The sequence below is a fragment of the Anomaloglossus baeobatrachus genome, chromosome 5 (genome assembly GCF_048569485.1).
Source record: "Anomaloglossus baeobatrachus isolate aAnoBae1 chromosome 5, aAnoBae1.hap1, whole genome shotgun sequence".
In the NCBI taxonomy this organism is placed as follows: Eukaryota; Metazoa; Chordata; class Amphibia; order Anura; family Aromobatidae; genus Anomaloglossus; species Anomaloglossus baeobatrachus.
This window is the reverse complement of record NC_134357.1, coordinates 187,446,696-187,465,407: the sequence shown is the minus strand read 5'-3', so window position 1 is coordinate 187,465,407 and position 18,712 is coordinate 187,446,696. Positions and strand designations below refer to the sequence as shown.

General features: G+C 43.4%; 1 protein-coding gene across 1 annotated transcript in view; it reads left to right on the top strand.

The window, feature by feature from the left end:
* Nucleotides 1-18,712, top strand: part of LOC142311037 (heparan-alpha-glucosaminide N-acetyltransferase-like) — a 1,039,195-nt gene that overhangs the window by 1,007,449 nt on the left and 13,034 nt on the right. Inside the window, exon 16 of the mRNA XM_075349039.1 lies at nucleotides 5,375-5,445. Coding sequence (XP_075205154.1) covers nucleotides 5,375-5,445 — 71 coding nt within the window. The remainder of the gene's footprint in view (nucleotides 1-5,374; nucleotides 5,446-18,712) is intronic.

The following is an 18,712-nucleotide window of genomic DNA, read 5'->3' as shown; positions in this document are numbered from 1 at the left end:
CTCAAGCCTATACAGCTTGGAGTAGAACAACATGTATAAAAAGTATCATGTGATCAAAATACTCATTTGCCTAATAATTCTGAACACAGTGTATTTAGGCCCCTCAAAAGGTAAATGACAACAGACGTTTTCTGAAACTTTCTTGAAAATTTGCAAACTTGCCATCTAAATTCCAGAAAAATAAATTGACAGAAAAAACTATACAAACATAAATAAGATATATTTAAAATGTTAGCCATACGATATAAAATAGTTAATTATCTCTTGTAAAAGTAAATACTTTTAATTTTTTTCTAAATTTAAGTTTTAATTAATTCCAAACACACCAACATAAATTTCCTATTAACACAAAGTGCTATGTGCCACAAAAAAAAAATTCAGAATCACTTAGATACATAAGGACACTGCAAAGTTATCTGACACATGCCAGATTTGAATAATTAGTCTGTAGCCATAAGGTCCTAGCTAGGCCACATCCTTAAGGGGTTAATCACGGTTATTTGAATAAATACACTTATATTATTCTAATGTTAAATGTAATGACCTTATAAGTAGGCAAAATTTTAACTAACACTATTGGAAAGTACAGTGTATATTTTGATGAGGTTAATTGCTGTTTTTAAACTCGCGGGTTTTGTTAGGTATTATTTATACTTGCTGAAATGTTTTGGCTTCCATACCAAAAACCCATAAATCTGTTGTTGCAGATCAGTGTCTGAATGTTCTCTAAAACCTTCAGTTATATAAAGAAAAAAATTGAAGTAGGAAAATAATATTAAAAAATGTATAACTGAAATCGAATTGGAAATTCCCTCACTAATGCCCTACCGAAATAATTTGGCTAAAAAATTTTAGTCTTTGAAAATTCACATGCAGCTTGGGCTGTGAATTTCCAGCAAAAACACAGCTCTAAAATAGTCTAAGAATAATCACATGCTGAAGAAACATCCCTATTCTAATGTATAGGATGATTATTAAGTCAAAGAAATAGCAATGTATCCAACTTTTCATGAACGTCGTAGAACAGCTGCAGATTTATTTTTTTCATTTTCATGTAAATATAAAATTGAATGTTAATATGTTTGGGTAAAACAAAAAAAAACAATTATTTTAAACAAATGCAATTGTTATTATAACTGGTAGCTTTAAAATTGATTAGAATTTCTGATTCTTCTGGAATTATCTGGTTGTCATCTGTCTCTAGAACCGGAATTTCCTGTACAAATATGAAGTCTGTGTCTGGAAGAAAAGGCAGACAATTTTTTCATTCTAGGAAATCCCTTTAAGGCCTGTTTCACACGTCAGTGAAAAATACAGACTTTTTCACTGACGTGTTAAACACGCATATGTCCCTCCATGTGCTGTGATTCACAGCACACGTGGGTTGTCCATGTGCAATCCGTGATCCGTGCTCTCTGTCCGTGATTGTACATAGACATAAACTCAAGAATTCCAAAGAAGAAATGAGATCACGGCACTCACAGGGAAAATCCAAGCTGTTCATTATTCAAACCATGAAGTGGAGTAAAGCAGCGGGAAGAGTGCCAGGTGCCAGCTCCCTCAGGACGACGGCCGTTTCGTACCTCCTGGTACTTCCACGGGTCCACTACTCCTGGTACTTCCACTGATAGTGGACCCGTGGAAGTACCAGGAGGTACAAAACGGCCGTCGTCCTGAGGGAGCTAGCACCCGGCTCTCTTACCGCTGTTTTACTCCACTCCATGGTTTGAATAAAAAACAGCTTGCATTTTCCCTGTGAGTGCCGTGATCTCATTTCTTCTTTGGAATTCTTGGATTCTTACCTCGTCTCCATGAGCACCCAGGAACCAGCGCAGTGGCTGACTCTGGCCGTCCTAGTCTCACTCCTCCCGGACACCAGCACAAGGTACAAGGTGCACACCCGTACTTCTTTTTTGGCTCTTCACAGATAGACATAAACTCACCTGTGACCGCTCCTGCTGTCCATGGTGCTGAAGAGTCCAGCGGTGCTGCATCCAGCCACCGCTCTCTCACCTCTGCATCTACTTCCGGGTCGGCTGTGTGGTGCATAATGAATATGCACGACAGTAATGAGCCGGGCAGAAAGCTGCACAGAGCAGAGGCAGAACAGAGCGTCACTGGAAAAGGTTAGTTAAAGATGTTTTTTATTTACAATTACCGTATGTTTCTGATACATGTTTCACGGAAAACACTATAGTGTGGTCGGTGGGACATCAGTAATGCCAAAAAAAATAAACATGTCTCCGTGCGTCAATCACAGACATGTGTGTACGCCACACAGAGAGACGGTCAGTGAAAAATCACTGATGTGTGCGCAGACCCATTGATTATAATGGGTCTGCGTATGTCCATGATTCTGTTATGTATAAAAACTGTCACATACATACCAGAATCACTGACGTCTGAAACAGGGCTAAGGTATGTGCGCACGTTGCTTTTTACCTGCTTTTTACCTGCTTTTTTGCTGCTTTTTCTTCTGCGCTGTTTAATGCCAAAATGGATGTGTTCTTCTATTCAAGCAAAGTCTATGGGAATTTGGGTTTCTTGTTCACACTATGTTGTTCAAAATGCTGCCTTTTTGTGGCAGAACTTTGGTCAAAAACTCAGCTTTTCAAAGAAGCAACATGTCAATTGTTTTTGCCATTTGGGTTTTGCACTGCAAAGCTGAGTTTTTGACCAAAGTTCTGCCACAAAAAGGCAGCATTTTGAACAACATAGTGTGAACAAGAAACCCAAATTCCCATAGACTATGCTTGAATAGAAGAACACATCCATTTTGGCATTAAACAGCGCAGAAGAAAAAGCAGCAAAAAAGCAGGTAAAAAGCAGGTAAAAAGCAACGTGCGCACATACCCTAAGACTGTAGTCTCACTCCATTAGCTCAAAGCCACTAACTTTCTTATTAATTGAAGAACCAGGACACTGCCAATCATTACACCGTAGCTTCAAAGTTTCCCCTGTACTTAAGACTATAAACGCCCTCCATTAATATCTTCTCCCAACATTTAAAGGCCAGGCCAATAAAGATATTCTAGCTTTGCAATTTGTATAAAGAAATACTATCAGCAAGAAGAACTGTCTGCTGGATTGAAAAGGTTCAATATGCACCCAGAACCAGGAGCAGTTCTGGGTGCATATTGCTAATCCCTACTTAACCATCCCAGCATCTAGTAGCATAGATAAAGAGATCTTTCAAAAAATTATTTCTAAATATCCTTTATAATAATATGCTAATGAGCCCAATGACTAGTCACAAGGGTGTTGCTTCCCCTGGCTAGTCGGCCCCCTTAACTTGTTAGTACGCCTCTGGGGGCATGCTAATATGCTAATGAATGCGTCGCATCAGAGGATGGTCACACTCACCTCTCTGCTGCCATCGCGTCCAAGTCCTGGATTTTAGCTCAGTGTGCATGATCCCGGACTTTCGGTCATGTGCACTACATGGGTTTGAAGCCAGGACTCACACACCCAGTGGTCATGCGCACTATGAAGCCAGGTGCATGAGTCCAGGCTTCACCCCATGTAGTGCGCTGGGGCGTCAACGGGGACTACCACCACCCCGTCCTCTACTCCATCATCCTCCCTGGGGTAATCCCGCTTCGCCCAACCCTGGCCGTCTACCACAGATGGCGTTACGATCATAAAAGACTTTCCTAATCGTCCCTACCACCCCCTTCCTCCATCCTGCCTCCCGTCCACTGCCTTTCCTCTCTTCTATATGTCTCGGGGTCACGAGACCGGGCCAGGCCAGCTTGTGACGACCTAGCCTGGCGATGTGTCGGGTGTAAACCCTTCGACCCCAGGGTGTTACATAAGCATTGAATTCCCTGATATTAATTGCACTACATATACACATAGGGTAAATTAAAGGGAATCTGTCACCAGATTTGTCCCATATAAACTGCAGCCACCACTAGTCAGCTCTTATATAGAGTATTCTAGAATGTTGCATAGAAGTGTCCAAGTCGATCTGTATAACATAAAAAAAGACCTTTTATTATACTCAACTGTGGGGTGGTCCAGTCCGATGGGTGTGGCTTATCCACTCTTTTTCTGATCCCCCATCCTCCTTTTTGCTTCGTGTGGATGACGCATGTGTGCTCCATTGCACTCCTGTGCAGGCGCACTTCTCTCTGCTCCACTGAGGGCCGAGCAAAGACCTGGAGAAGGAAAATGTCAACGAATGCCCGTGCATGTGCATTACAATACTTTTATCTGCCCCCAGCAGGGCACAGAGGGGTGAGCCTGCACAGGAGCGTGATGGGGAACACTGTGTAGATGATGTAGGACACGTCATCCACATGGAGCAGGGAAAGAGGACGGTGATCGTAAGAAGAGAAGAGGCGCTTGATCAAGATCTGCGATGCCCATCAGACCGGACCGATAAGTGAGAATAATAATGGGTATTTTGTATGTTATACAGAGAGACTTGGGCGATTATATACAGCATTCTGGAATACTGTATATAAAGGGCTCACTGGTGGTGGCCACAGTTTATATGCGAAAAACCTGGTGACAAGTTCTCTTTAATGGAGATTCTTAATTTTCAGGTCTACATTAGTGTTGGTGTGCTCCACTGTGCGCTACTGTTATGGCAGATAAGATTAACTTGCCAAAAATGTGTGACCTATCCCACTAAGATGGGCTACTATACTTAGCAAGCCACTTACGTTGCTGTCCACAGCTTCCTTTAAATTCTGCTATAGAGACAGTCCCGGAGAGCCTAACTTTCATGGTGCTTTTTGCTGAGATAATTCATAAAATTATTTGTGAGAGCTAAAATGTAGAGAATGGTTATTAAGATTAAAGAGGCCATAAAATGCAATACATCCACAGATCTTTAATATTTAATGATATTTTTCTGCCAGATCTGACAAAAACAAATATTTTCCACTGTTTTCCTCTGATAATAATAATATTTTTTAAAGCAATTATTTTGATTTTCTGAAAAAGAGTTGGTGATGTGTTCTGCAGCTTCTTTCCAAGACATTTTAAATGAGGAATAAATCTTGTGTTCCATCCTACGGCCAGCATTACCTTTATCTATTCTTACTGACCTTGTCCCATTCATGGATTTGCATAAAAACCGAGAATGTATCCGTTTCCTTATTATTTGTTTTCATGTCTTACATCCATAGTCATTGATGAGTTAGCAATCTTTAGACTTATACAGATAGGCCAAGCAAGGACTCGGAGGTCAATTCTGTTAATGCCCTTGTGGTGACAAAGAAGTTAAACTATACATTGCGTATGATGTAATCAATAGAAACACTTAAGATCACAGAATGTCCATCTGTCCCCTCAGCTTCTGATGTTCACTGTTCAACCATCCATCCTTTCTTCTAAACTGGTGGGCTTATATCTTTTTCCATAGGGGATTATCGCAGCCATCTTAACCAAGTGTTCAAGAGATGAAGGATTTATTCCCATCAATAAAAGCCTCTGGTAAGTGCTTCTTAGCCAAAGTAGAGCATTTGCTGTAACAAAGCCCAATCATTATTCAGACCAAACCTAAACATTAACAGGTTTTCATACACTACCATTTCATGGTAGGAAAGCTTTGTAGAGCCCTAGGGCGACATTACCATTAATAAACTTGTTATGGCCATCACCAGTTACAATATTAATTACTAGTTACTAGGACCAGACAGCATACCTTTAGTTAGTAATCAGAGGTGTGTATTTTTATCTTTTAAAAATGAGAGTAACAATAAAAATAAAAATGGAAAGGTAAGATCTGAATAACATGGACTGTGGCAAAGCATGGACAAAAATCAAGTTTAAAGGAAACCTATATAATAAAATAATAAAATAAATAATAATCTCCATTTACCTTCAGACATAGTAGTACTTTACAGGTAAACATTGTTTGAAATATTTTTGGTAGTCTAAATGGAAAAGCAGAATCAGGGAGAAAATTAAGCCATATTTTCCCTGCAGCCATTTTCTTCCAGTCATCGGGGCGGTGCATTGTCCAGTCAGTACACAATGAGTGCACAATCACAAATAAGAAAAATGAGAAAAGGCACTCACCAAAATGAATACAAGGTCCTTAATCATTAGAAGTCCCAGAAATTTCGAACTCCCCCCTGAAGTACCGAAAGAGGGTCTAATGACCCTTCGTCCAAACTGAATAGAACTAACTAGAAACTAAATGGCTAAACTCAATGGAAAACAACAACTTCATGTGGTGCAACAGTAGTGGCCTTAATTTCAGAACAAAAGATGGTGATTATAGGATGTTAGCTAAAATCCTTCAGGTCATTCGACCCGTCTCTGGGTTCCAAAGATAGAAATGTTAAATGACCCCTCTCTGGGAGTTCTAGTGTTATTTCATAAAATCGTGCATAGGTAAGGAGAGGATGCGGAGGGCAAGGACGTTTCACGCTTAGCATAGCGTGACATTTTATGAAATATTTTTCTATGAAATAAAGGACCTTGTATTTCATTTTGGTGAGTGCCTTTTCTCATCCTTCTTATTTGTGATTTTGCCTTCATAGTTCCTATGATTGGCACCTCCTATTTTTGTGTCCTAGCTCTCCATCTTGGCTAGTGATTTTTCTGCTGCTAATTTAACTCTCATTGGAGTCAGTGGTGCTGGACTGTCTACTCGCTGTGCTCTTGACACAATGAGTGCACAGTAATCACTCCCTCTGCATCCATGTACAGTTCCTACTTAGGGGATAACTTTGATGTTGCGATTGCGAATAACTCTATGTATGGGATAGTTAATAACTTGCTTGTCACGGTTCTGCCTGACTGTCCACATGGCTAGGGAAATCAAAAACGTCCGTGGAGCCTCTGTTAGGAGTCTCGACACAGAAAACTAGCCAGATATCCCTCCGGGAAGGACCTAGCCAAGGAGTGGCTCTTTTTAGGAGACCACCATAACCACCATATTAAGTGGCCCTTTTAGTCAATATCCAACTCTTTGACAAGTTTAAAGATATGACAAGGAAAATACCAAGGCCAGGTATCCATCCACAGACAGCTGCTTCGGGGCATTGCCCCTCACCAGTGTGGAGTAAGATTCTGGCCAGGTGGGAGCAATGCCTAGTAGACCAACAAGACAAAACAATCACTGATCTCGGGGAGACCAGCCAGAAAAAACACTGCCGGCAGCCAATGAGGGCGCTCAAGACAGTGAAATCCTAGGTGCATTTCCCCCTGGGAAATATGCAAATCAAAAACGTTCGTGGAGCCCCTGTTAGGAGTAGAGATGAGCAAACCGGTCGTGGTTCAGCTCAAGCTTGGTTCGTCGAACGGAGGTCTAGTTCGGCGAACCGGTTCGGCGAAACGCTCGAACCCATAGGAAACAATGGGAGGCAATCACAAACACATAAAAACACCTAGAAAACACCCTCAAAGGTGTCCAAAAGTTGACAAACAACTCACAAGACAACACAAACACATGGGAAAGTGAAAAGAACAAATTCTCATGCGAAAACAAAACAGCATTACGAGGAAAAAGAGGAGGAGACACAGATATAGGCATGGCATGCCCTTCTAAAATGATGTAAAACACCGCAAGGTGACTCCAAGCGGAGTCTCCCTTTTTTCCAAAAATTGGGCCACACAGACAACCCCTTCAGTGGCAGCATTTGTGCCCCAGTTGTACACTTCACAGGTAGATTTGCATCAAGCACATTCCAAATCCACAAGCATTTATTCTCCCCAGGATGACACCGGGGTAGTAAATTCCTTGTGGATCCATGACTTGTTCATTTTGATGAACGTTAGTCTGTCCACATTGTCACTGGACAGACGCGTGCGCTTATCTGTCAGCACACACCCTGCAGCACTGAAGACACGTTCAGAGACAACGCTGGCAGCTGGACACGACAAGATCTCCAAGGCGTAAGTGGAGAGCTCTGGCCATTTTTCAAGATTTGAAGCCCAAAATGAGCAAGGCTCCATTTGCAAAGTCATGGCATCGATGCTCATTTGGAGATACTCCTGGGAGATTCACTCCGTGCACCACGGTTGTTTGGTGGAAAAGCCGAGCTAAGATCGAGTAACAGCTTCTGCTGATACTCCTGCATACGTGCATCCCTTTCTATGGCTGGAATTATGTCACAAAATTTGGACTTGTACCGGGGATCTAATAGTGTGGCAAGCCAGTAGTCATCATCACTTCTAATTTTGACAATACGAGGGTCATGTTGGAGGTAGTGCAGCAAGAAGGCGCTCATGTGTCTTGCGCAGCCATGCGGACCAAGTCCACGCTGTGTTTGCGGCATAGAGGCGCTAACCGTTCTTTCTTCCTCTGACATCTCCCCCCAACCTCTTTCAACTGAAATTTGACAAAGGTCTCCCTCATCCGCTGAGTCTTCCATGTCCATGGACAGTTTGTCTTCCATTTCTTCATGTTCTCCTGCACCTTCCTCAACATTTCACCTGCTACCATGCGCCCTTGTTGATCCCTGTCCCCCATGGTCCCATGCCTGCCGCCTTGGTGATGATGAACGTCTGGACCTTGGTGATGTTGTTGTCCCTTGCGCATATGAATCCTCCTGTAGTTCCTCCCCTTCCAGTTGTCCCACCCCCTGACTCTAAATAGTGTTTAGCGTGTGCTCCAGCATGTAAATGACTGGAATTGTCATGCTGATAATGGCATTGTCAGCGCTAAACATATTCATCGCCATGTCAAAACTGTGCAGAAGGGTGCATAGGTCCTTGATCTGACACCACTCCATCAGAGTGATCTGCCCCACCTCTGCATCTCGTTGGCCCAGGCTATATGTCATGACGTATTGCACCAGGGCTCGGCAGTGCTGCCACAGTCGCTGTAACATGTGGAGAGTCGAATTCCAGCGTGTCGGCACATCGCATTTCAGGCGATGAACCGGCAGGCCGAAAGACTTCTGGAGCGATGCAAGTCGCTCAGCTGCGGCAGTTGAATGGCGGAAGTGAGCAGACAGTTTTCGTGCCCTGTTCAGAAGGCCATCTAGGCCGAGATAGTGTGTTAAAAATTGCTGGACAACAAGGTTCAACACGTGAGCCATACAAGGCACGTGTGTCACCTTGCCCAGGCGAAGGGCCACACCCAGGTTTGCAGCATTGTCGCACACGGACTTACCAGGCTGCAGGTTGAGTGGAGACAACCATTTACCAAACTCAGTCTCCAGAGCTGCCCACAACTCAGCTGCTGTATTTCCAAGACATTTCAAGATAAAGACCGCCTAATGCCGTTGCGCTCTGCTGCCAGCATAGTAATGAGGTATGCATGATTCCTTCTGCGCAGTTACAACGCTAGTGGCCTGACCAGGCAGGCTTGGGGCGGAGGTGGAGGACCCAGACGAGGTTGATGAGGCAGAAGCAGTGCAGGAACTTGGACAGACAGAGGATTGACACACAAGTAGTGGGGACGGCAAGACTTGTGCAGCAGACCCTTCACCATCTATCACCATAGTTACCCAGTGCCCAGTCAGCGACATGTAACGTCCCTGTCCATGCTTACTGGTCCAAGTATCGGTGGTGAAATGCACCCGTTCACACACAGAGTTTCTCAAGGAAGCGGTGATGTTGTGTGTGACATGCTGGTGTAGCGCAGGCACACCTTTCTTAGAGAAGTAGTGGCGACTGGGCATCTGATACTTGGGCACAGTGACAGACATAAGGTCTCTAAAATCCTGTGTGTCCACCAGGTGGAAAGGCAGCATTTCGGTAGCCAAGAGCTTACAGAGATATAAAGTCAACCTCTTAGCTTTGTCATGGGTCGCAGGAAATGGCCTTTTATTTGACCACATCTGAGGGAGACAGAGATCTGGCTGCTGTGTGTAGACGGTGGTGAGTAGGGTGTCCCTGAAAAAATGCAGGTTTGTGAGGAAAGTGCAGGCGTAGACATGATGTTGCCTTCATCCAAAGTTGATGCTATCGATGTCTGAGAGAGCTGTACACACGCACTTGTTTCCCCTTCCAAACCAACTGACGACCTACCAAGCAAACTGCCTGTTGCAGTTACAGTGGTGGAAGTTGTGTGTGGAAAACCAGGTGTGACAGCTATCCCCACAGTCCTAGAAGATGAAGAGCGCGCGGATGCACTGGAAGGGGCAGGCGGTGGATGGTCCGCTCCGCTAGGCCGCATTGCAGCACGGTGAGCTTCCCACTGGGACATATGATATTTATTCATGTGACGATTCATGGAAGAAGTTGTCAAACTGCTGAGGTTTTTGCCTCTACTAACAGAGTCCCAACAAATTTTACAGATCAAATGATTTGGGCGATCCTTTGCAAGGTCAAAAAAGGACCAGGCTGGGCAAGGCTTAGAGGACATGCGACCTGTTGAGCCACCCCGACTAGTGCTCAGAGGCAGAGTGGTGGCTGAGGATGCAGTTGTAGACGTGCTACCAGTACTCCTCTGTCCAGGAAGGCGCAAGGTAACTTTGTCGTCAGTTGCATCCTCCTCCACCGCCTCTGTTGACCTCCTCGAGTGCCTGACTGTGGGTTGACAGTAGGTGGGATCTAGAACTTCCTCATCAAGCGTTGTGTTTGCACTCCCCTCACCCTCAGACCAAGCCTTTTCCTGCCCTGACCAAATATTTAAGTTGTTATCCCAATCTGGTATCTGCGTCTCATCGTCATCAGTATGTTCCTCATTGTCTATAACAACAGTTGTTACAGTTTGTGAATAAGGGTCAACATTATGCTCAGAAACTTGGTCCTCACGGCCTGAATCAGAGACACAAAGGTTCTGGGCATCACTGCAGACCATTTCCTGGTCTGTACTCACTGTAGCTTGGGAGCAGACCTCTGATTCCCAGGTTATAGTGTGACTGAACAGCTCTGCAGACTCAGCCATCTCTGTTCCACCATACTGAGAGCTGGGAGAAAGCAAGTGTGATTGGGATGACAACTCAGAGGACTGTTTTTTTTTGGATGCGGTAGTTGAGGTGGAGGAGAGGGCACTTGTTGGACCACTTGAGATCCATTCAAGCATGTTCTTTTTTTGGGCATCATCTACCTTTGTTCCAGTTGTTCGTGTCCGTAAAAAAGGGAGCACATCGGATTGTCCACAGAAAGTAGTAGACATCTTACTTTTGCTGGTAGATGGCCTATCTTCAGCAGATGTTAATGGAGCTTTGCCATCTTCCCCACGGACACAAACTTTTTTTCCTTTTCCAACACGCCTGTTCGCCTTTCCACCAGCATCTGTCATTTTGCCACTTATTTTGATTGCGACAAGATTGTCCACTTAAAATGTGGTAGTAAAAATTGAGAGGTGGTGTAGATTGCAGAGGTGGTCTAGCTTTATTGACAGCAGAAGAAACAACACAGACTATCCCTGAAAATGCAACTATGGCCCTTAAACTGGCAGTACAGTTTCCAATTATAATGGCTTAGTAAAAATGAGCTTGAGGATGCAATGCAGAGGTGCTGCAAATATCTTTGCACCAGTGGGACACCACTGAAGTCCAATAGCCACTTTTAGGATGCCACTAAGTTTCCTCAGTGTTTGCTATTATAATGGCTTAGTAAAAATGAGCTTGAGGGTGCTCTGCAGAGGTGCTGGAAATAGCTTGGCACCAGTGGGACCCTAATGAAGTCCAACAGCCACTTTTAGGATGCCACTAAGTTTCCTCAGTGTTTGCTATTATAATGGCTTAGTAAAAATGAGCTTGAGGGTGCAATGCAGAGGTGCTGGAAGTAGCTTGGCACCAGTGGGACACTAATGAAGTCCAACAGCCACTTTTAGGATGCCACTAAGTTTCCTCAGTGTTTGCTATTATAATGGCTTAGTAAAAATGAGCTTTAGGGTGCAATGCAGAGGTGCTGGAAATAGCTTGGCACCAGTGAGACACTAATGTAGTCCAACAGCCACTTTTAGGATGCCACTAACTGGCAGCACTCTTTTCAATTAAAATGGCTTTGCAAAAATGTGCAGGAGGGGAGAATGCAAAGGTGGTGGAACTTGCTTGGCACAAGTGCCACAATAATGGAGGACAGCAGCCACTCTTTGGATGGCACTAGCTGGCAGCACTCCGCAATTAAAATGGCTTTGCTAAAAAGGGCAGGAGGGTACAGTGGCAGGGTTGTGGGTCAGTGTAGAGGAAAGGAAGCCTCACTTTCTATCCCTCCTAATGGTGAAATGCAGCAAGGAAGTCCCTGAGCTTAGCTACACAGACGCTGTTATCTGTAGCTGTTAAAAACTGTTTCCACGGACCTGACTGTCACCTATGGCTCTGAGCTGGATGAAATTAGCCCTGAAAAGGGCTGAATTAAACTGCTATGCCTAATCTGTAGAGCGCTGTGTGTAGAGCGTACACAGCAGGATCGGCGGCAGGAGCTGCGTCAGCGGTGACTGTCACCTAGACGCAGAAGGCAGATAATGGCATCCAGACGGGAACATTGCTGTATTTATAATGCAAGGACATGTGACATGGACAGCCTATGACACATGCCCTTGCTTGTCTGGCAAAAAGTCCACTTAGCTGTGTGTGTGTGTCTGGGATTGGCTGACATGCTGGCCCGCCCCACTACACGCACGCTTAGGGAAGGAAGACAAAAAAAAAAAAATGGCGATCGCCATTATCCCAGCAGCAGTGATCTGAACGCGCAATCCCCACACACTATACGCTGAAATTTCATAATAGTGTGAATCACAGAGTGACTTACACTATTACAGCGAAAAGCCAGCTAGTAATTAGCTTGGCTTTTTGCTGATAGAACCGTTCTCGAATGTAACTCGAGCTAACGAACTTTTAGCAAAAAGCTCGAGTTCTAGTTCGATCTAGAACACCCCCCAAAATCACTCGAACCGCGAACTGGAGAACCACGAATCACGAACCGCGCTCAACTCTAGTTAGGAGTCTCGACACAGAAAAACTAGCCAGATATCCCTCCGGGAAGGACCTAGCCAAGGAGTGGCTCTTTTTAGGAAACCACCATAACCACCATATTAAGTGGCCCTTTTAGTCAATATCCAACTCTTTGACAAGTTTAAAGATATGACAAGAGATATGACAATCTGGCTAGTTTTCTGTGTCGAGACTCCTAACAGAGGCTCCACGAACGTTTTTGATTTGCATATTTCCCAGGGGGCAATGCACCTAGGATTTCACTGTCTTGAGTGCCCTCGTTGACTGCCGGCAGTGTTTTTTCTGGCTGGTCTCCCCGATCTCACATGGCTAGGGGGCAGAGCCTTCTCCCGAGCCTCACTTCCGGAGCTTGGATGCTTTAAAAACTGACATCTCCAGTGAACCTGCACCGGCTATAAGCTTAGCGCTGCTTTGCCTGTGATTGCTGGTCCTGTAAGTGTTATCCTGATCCGTCTGTGCCTGTGCCCCTGTGCCCTGTCTGTGTTCTGTCCCCTAATCGTCCCCCCATTCCTCTGTCCACTCTCCTACCTCCCCACTCGGTTGTTTCCTCTGGTACTGACCTCGGCCTGACCTCAACTCCGCTTCTGCTCTTTCCTCCGGTCCTCCTTCTGCCCGTACTGTGCTTGACCCGGCCCGCCTGACCATTCCTCGCACGCCCCGCTGCTTTGCTCCGTAGCTGTGCTGTGAGGCAGTGTACGAGCACACACTGTGTATCTACTTCCTGGTTCTTGTTGCTTCGTGTAGTGTCTTCTGATGCAGAGCTCCGGCTCCCCCTGGTGGCAGCTTGACATTGCTGATCACTTAGAGTCCAACTGCTGTGACCCCCAATAATTCCAAGATAGCAACTCTCAGCCTCCAAGAATGGGCACTCCATTCAAGATGGGGCTCCAGAAATTTTTGGGGGCTCCAGAAATTTTTGGGGGATCCAGAGCCCCGATCTTGGAACTATTGGAGGTCCATCAGCAAGTCATTCCCCATCACAGGAGTAGGGCACGCCTGAAGATACAATATGAAAAAATCACTTTAAAGAGGTTTTTTTTTTTTAAAATTGATGGATTGGTTCCTTATAGTGTGAAATAAAGCTGCAGGCAGTCAGTCAACAGTCACCTACATTGTTTACCTTAAAGAGTATTCTCAGGTTGTGTCATGCACAACTAAAAGCAGTGCATTTCCTTACATACTGGTGTCTAGCAAGAAAGGCTCTACTCCTTAAGTGATAGATATAGCGAAGAGGAAAATTATAGTATTAGTAGAACTAGAAAGCTCACAACATCTTCTGCTGTAACACTTTCAGCTTGAAATGGTTTGTTCTATGTCTACACTGCTATCACTATGTTTATACATAGCGCTAACAATGCATTTCTCCAAACACAAAGAAATGGTCAGAGAGAACAGAATCCAGTGATTAGTCCTGCTCTGAAAGCTGTGGATTCATGATGTTGCAAGAGAAGGAAGGGAAAGGCGAGGGAGGTGAGCAGAACTGCTGTATAGAAATCAATGGGCTGAAGGGATGTAGCTGGCATGTTAAGAGTTAACCTCTCTCCTGGAATGTAGCTACTGCACTACTGCACATACTCGGCCTGATTTTAAAGGTCAGGATCCATGAAAAAGAGGTCTGCACTATAAAAACGAATGCCTTCATTTCAGTAAATTGTCAGCTAGTAGAACAGCAAGTCAAATGCAAACTTGCTTATTTTCATGATGTCTAACTACCATAGTTAAAATACTTTAAGAACATCCCTTTAAGAGAATAAAAATGTGTACTGGTTATGTGAGGTATCACAGAGGTACACAGCTCACAACAAGATACTTAATACTGTAATTGTAACCAGCCTGCACCTATGTGTCCTTCAATTGGCCAGGACTAATTGTTATCCCCTGGACAAAAACAATTAATATTAATGCTGAAAGACTGCAAAGGGTGTGCATGGCCCCTCTAAAAACTAAACTGTAAAGCTTTGGAGAATGCATTTGTAAGGGAATGGAGCACCTCTGAAGCTTAAATAAGTAAACATTGTCATCTGGTGGAGAGAAATTGTAAGAACAGGAACAAAAAGAGAACAGCCGAAACTACCAAGTAAATCAACAGTTTCCTAGAAGGAAGGGTTAAGAAGAGATACAAGGTCAGGTGACAACTGTGTCACAGTAACTACATATAAAAGGCCTGACCAGGAAGGAAGGGAATTGGTGCCAGAATGATGTTCCAAGAAGGTCATGAGGCAGTGAAGTGGGCTTATAGACCCATCACCACAAAAGGATTCTAGAGAAATCAGATCCCAGAGAACGCCTGAGCTAGACCTGAGAGGAAGATCCATGACCTGAGCTAAAAGGAAGGGTCGGTGACCCGAGCTGAGTGGAAGATCCATGACCAGTGCCAATAGAAGCCTGTAACTCGCGCTGGTAGAAGCCCATGACCTGCACCAGTAAAATCCCGTGACTCATTACTGAAGTCGATCGTGACCTGCGCCAGTGGAAGACCCATTATTAGCACCAGTAGAAGACTGTGACCCAATCTGAACCAGGCTCGAGACACAACCCGGCTGTAGTAGAGGACAGTTTCCGTGGGCCGTTGCTCTCTGTGCAGAGATACGGTATTGAGTGGGGTCTTAGGCCACGCTTCAGAGCACAAAGGCGACCAGCCAATGGAGAGCATGCAGATATCCCCCATTTTCTACTTGCGGCCTAGCGAGTAGTGTCTCTGACTCGGCTAGGGTATGTACACTGTATAGTATTATTTAGATAAGTAGATGACAGTAACGAAAAGAGTGATGCTGTTGTTTCCTAGCTTCATCTAGAGCATTATAACTCCGACATTGAACATTAAGTTAATGGGAAAAAAAAATACTGTGTAGTAATACTGGGTAAAGAACACTGTGATTGCATTCTGCATACTTGTGCTGCTGATTAATCCACTGTGAAATAATCTTAATTGCTACTGTTACTTGTGCTATGCCAATAGTTCACATTTAAAGGGGTAATCCTTGATTGGTATATAGTGAATAAACCATTGTTGGTTCAGTTCCCACTGCCTCCTCATTGTCTACATTGTTGCATCCTATCACCTGCTTAAACATTAGTGAAACCCTATACAGACACCACAACATAGACAGATCTCGCTAAGTTCCTGTGAGAGGTGGTCATTTGTCTTTGACTCTTTTGATGTCGTCTTGCTCACATGGTTAAAGAGTAGGTTTGAGACTCTTCTCTTCTTCCTCTTTCCACACAAAAGTCCGTTTCAAAAATTAGATACCTGTACTAGTGTTAATTTGCAGTCCGCTTTACAGGGAATCTTGACTTCAGTTATTCTATTGAATATACTGTATACTGAATTAAAAGTGTTTTTGCGCTTATTACCTGTTCAAATATCCTGCCAGTAACTTGAAGGTAATCCAGTTTGCCAGGGTTGGGATTCAAAATTTTTACAGCAGGTTCCCTGTTTGTGTATGGCAAAACACACCTCTTTTTCAAGTCATGCCACTTTCTGCAGACCACATCCAATTGCATGGTTTTAAAAATGGTCTTGAAATCTCAGCAAACAAAATTTTGGGAACACGCCACACTTATTTTATATACCACAGCTCCCCTTTTCCAACCCTCACTAATTTACACTTCTTTATTCATTAAACTAAAAGAGCAGTAATCAAAATTAATACCAAAATATTCTGTCAACTGCAGTCCTATGTGAGGCAACAAATACAGTCATGGCCAAACGTGTTAGCCCCTTTGAAATTGCTCCAAAAAAATATATTTTTCCCAGAAATTTCTTCCAATTATACACGTTTTGTTATACACATGTTTATTTCTTATGTGTGTGTTGGAACAAAACAATAAAAAAAAACAGAAACAAAATGGAATTGGACATAATTTTACACAAAGCTCCTAAAAATGTCTGGACAAAATTGCTGGCACCCTCAGCTTAATTTTTGGTTGCACACCCTTTGGAATAAATAACTGCAATCACTCACTTCCTATAACCATCAACAAGCTTTTTATACCTCTTGACTGGATTTTTGGACCACTCTTCTTTTGCAAACTGCTCCAGGCCGCTCATATTTTAAAGCGCCTTATCACAACAGTGAATTTAACATTTGTTCATAGGTGTTCAATCGGATTTAGATCCAGAGACTCACTGCTGTCCACTTCTGAATTCTCCAGCACTTTATTTCCATCCGTTTCTGGAGGCGTCTTGAAATATGTTTGGGGTCATTATCCTTCTGGAAGACCCATGAGCTAGGATGCAAAGCCAACACTACACATTCCTTTGATAATCTTCAGATTTTATGATACATTGTATGCAGTCAAGGCACCTAGTGCCAGAGGCAGCAAAACAACCCCAAAACTACAAGTAATGTGTTATTTTCTTTGTAGACCTCATTCCGTTTTTGGTAAACAGTATAATGATGTGATTTACCAAAAACTTGGTCACATCTGTCTACAAGACGCTTTCCCAAAAGGATTTTGGCTTACTAATATATAGTTTGTAAAACTGCGATCTAGCTTTTTTTACGTCTCTGTGTCAGCAGTGAGGTCCACCTGGATCTCCTGTCATAGCATTTCATTTCATTCAAATGTGGATGGATAGTTCGCACTGACAAGGATGCACCCTGAGCCTGCAGGGCAGCTTGAATTTGTTTGAAACTTGATTGGGTTTGCTTATCCACCATCCAGACTATCATCAACTTTTCCCTGCTGTCCAAGTCCAGGGATATTAGCTACAGTGCCATGGGTTGTAAACTTCTTGATTATGTTGTGCACCATGGACAAAAGAACATCAAGATCTCTGGAGATGGACTTGTAATCTTAAGGATTTTGATATTTTCCAACAGTTTTGTTTCTCAAGCTCTCACACAGTTCTCTTCTCTTCTTTCTGTTCTCCATGCTTAGTGTGGCACACACAGACACACAATGCAAAGACTGAGTCTACTTCACACTTGAATCCAGATAAAAAGGGGGAGCTTTTCATATTGCCCACACCTATTACTTGCCACAGGTAAGTTTGAACAACCATCACATGGTTGAAATAAAGTTGTTTACCCAGAATTTTGGAAAGGTGCCAACAATTTTGTCCAGCCCATTTTGGGGGTTTTGTGTGAAATTATGTCCAACTTACCTTTTTTTCTCAGGCTTTTTTTGTGTTGTTCCAATACACACAAAGTAAATAATAGTGTATAACAAAACAGGTGTAAGCGCAATAATTTTCTAGAAGATATATTTAATTTTTTTGAGTAATTTAATGGTTACTAATACTACTGGCCATGATTATAACACAGTGATACCTCTTTCAGTACATATGGCGAAAGTGTTATTGTTACATAAGAATGTACATTATACTCTGAGAACAAATAATATACTAGATGTTATCAATTAGTCCTATGTAACACCACAAACAACAGTGATAACTCTCTGAGTACAGATAAGGAAGCAGATGTTAGCCGCAGTTATAATGGAAGTCTATGGGGAACTCAAGTATTTTTCCTGAAGATCTTTCGGAAAAATGGTTGAATTCCCCATAGACTTTCATTATTCTCTATACACAGGTTGAGTCCGTCCAAGCGTCAAAATGTTCGTTACAAGTACAGAGCACCCGAGCATGGTAATGCTCGCAAATCACTAATTAGCATCATTCAGTGACCACATAGTGATAGAAAGTAGTTATCTACTGTCACTCTGCATATCATCACAAACAGATAAATCCAGTGGCTCATTGATACCGTTCTCTGATCACAGTTGTTCCCTTTCCCTTTTAATCAGACCACCATGACCACTTGTTCCATCTAAAACTCATTTCTGCATGATGTACATCATGTTTCCCAGCTCCAGTCCTCAGGGCCCACCAACACTGCATGTTTTCAGGATTTCCTTGGCATTGCACAGGTGTTGGAATCACCACCCCT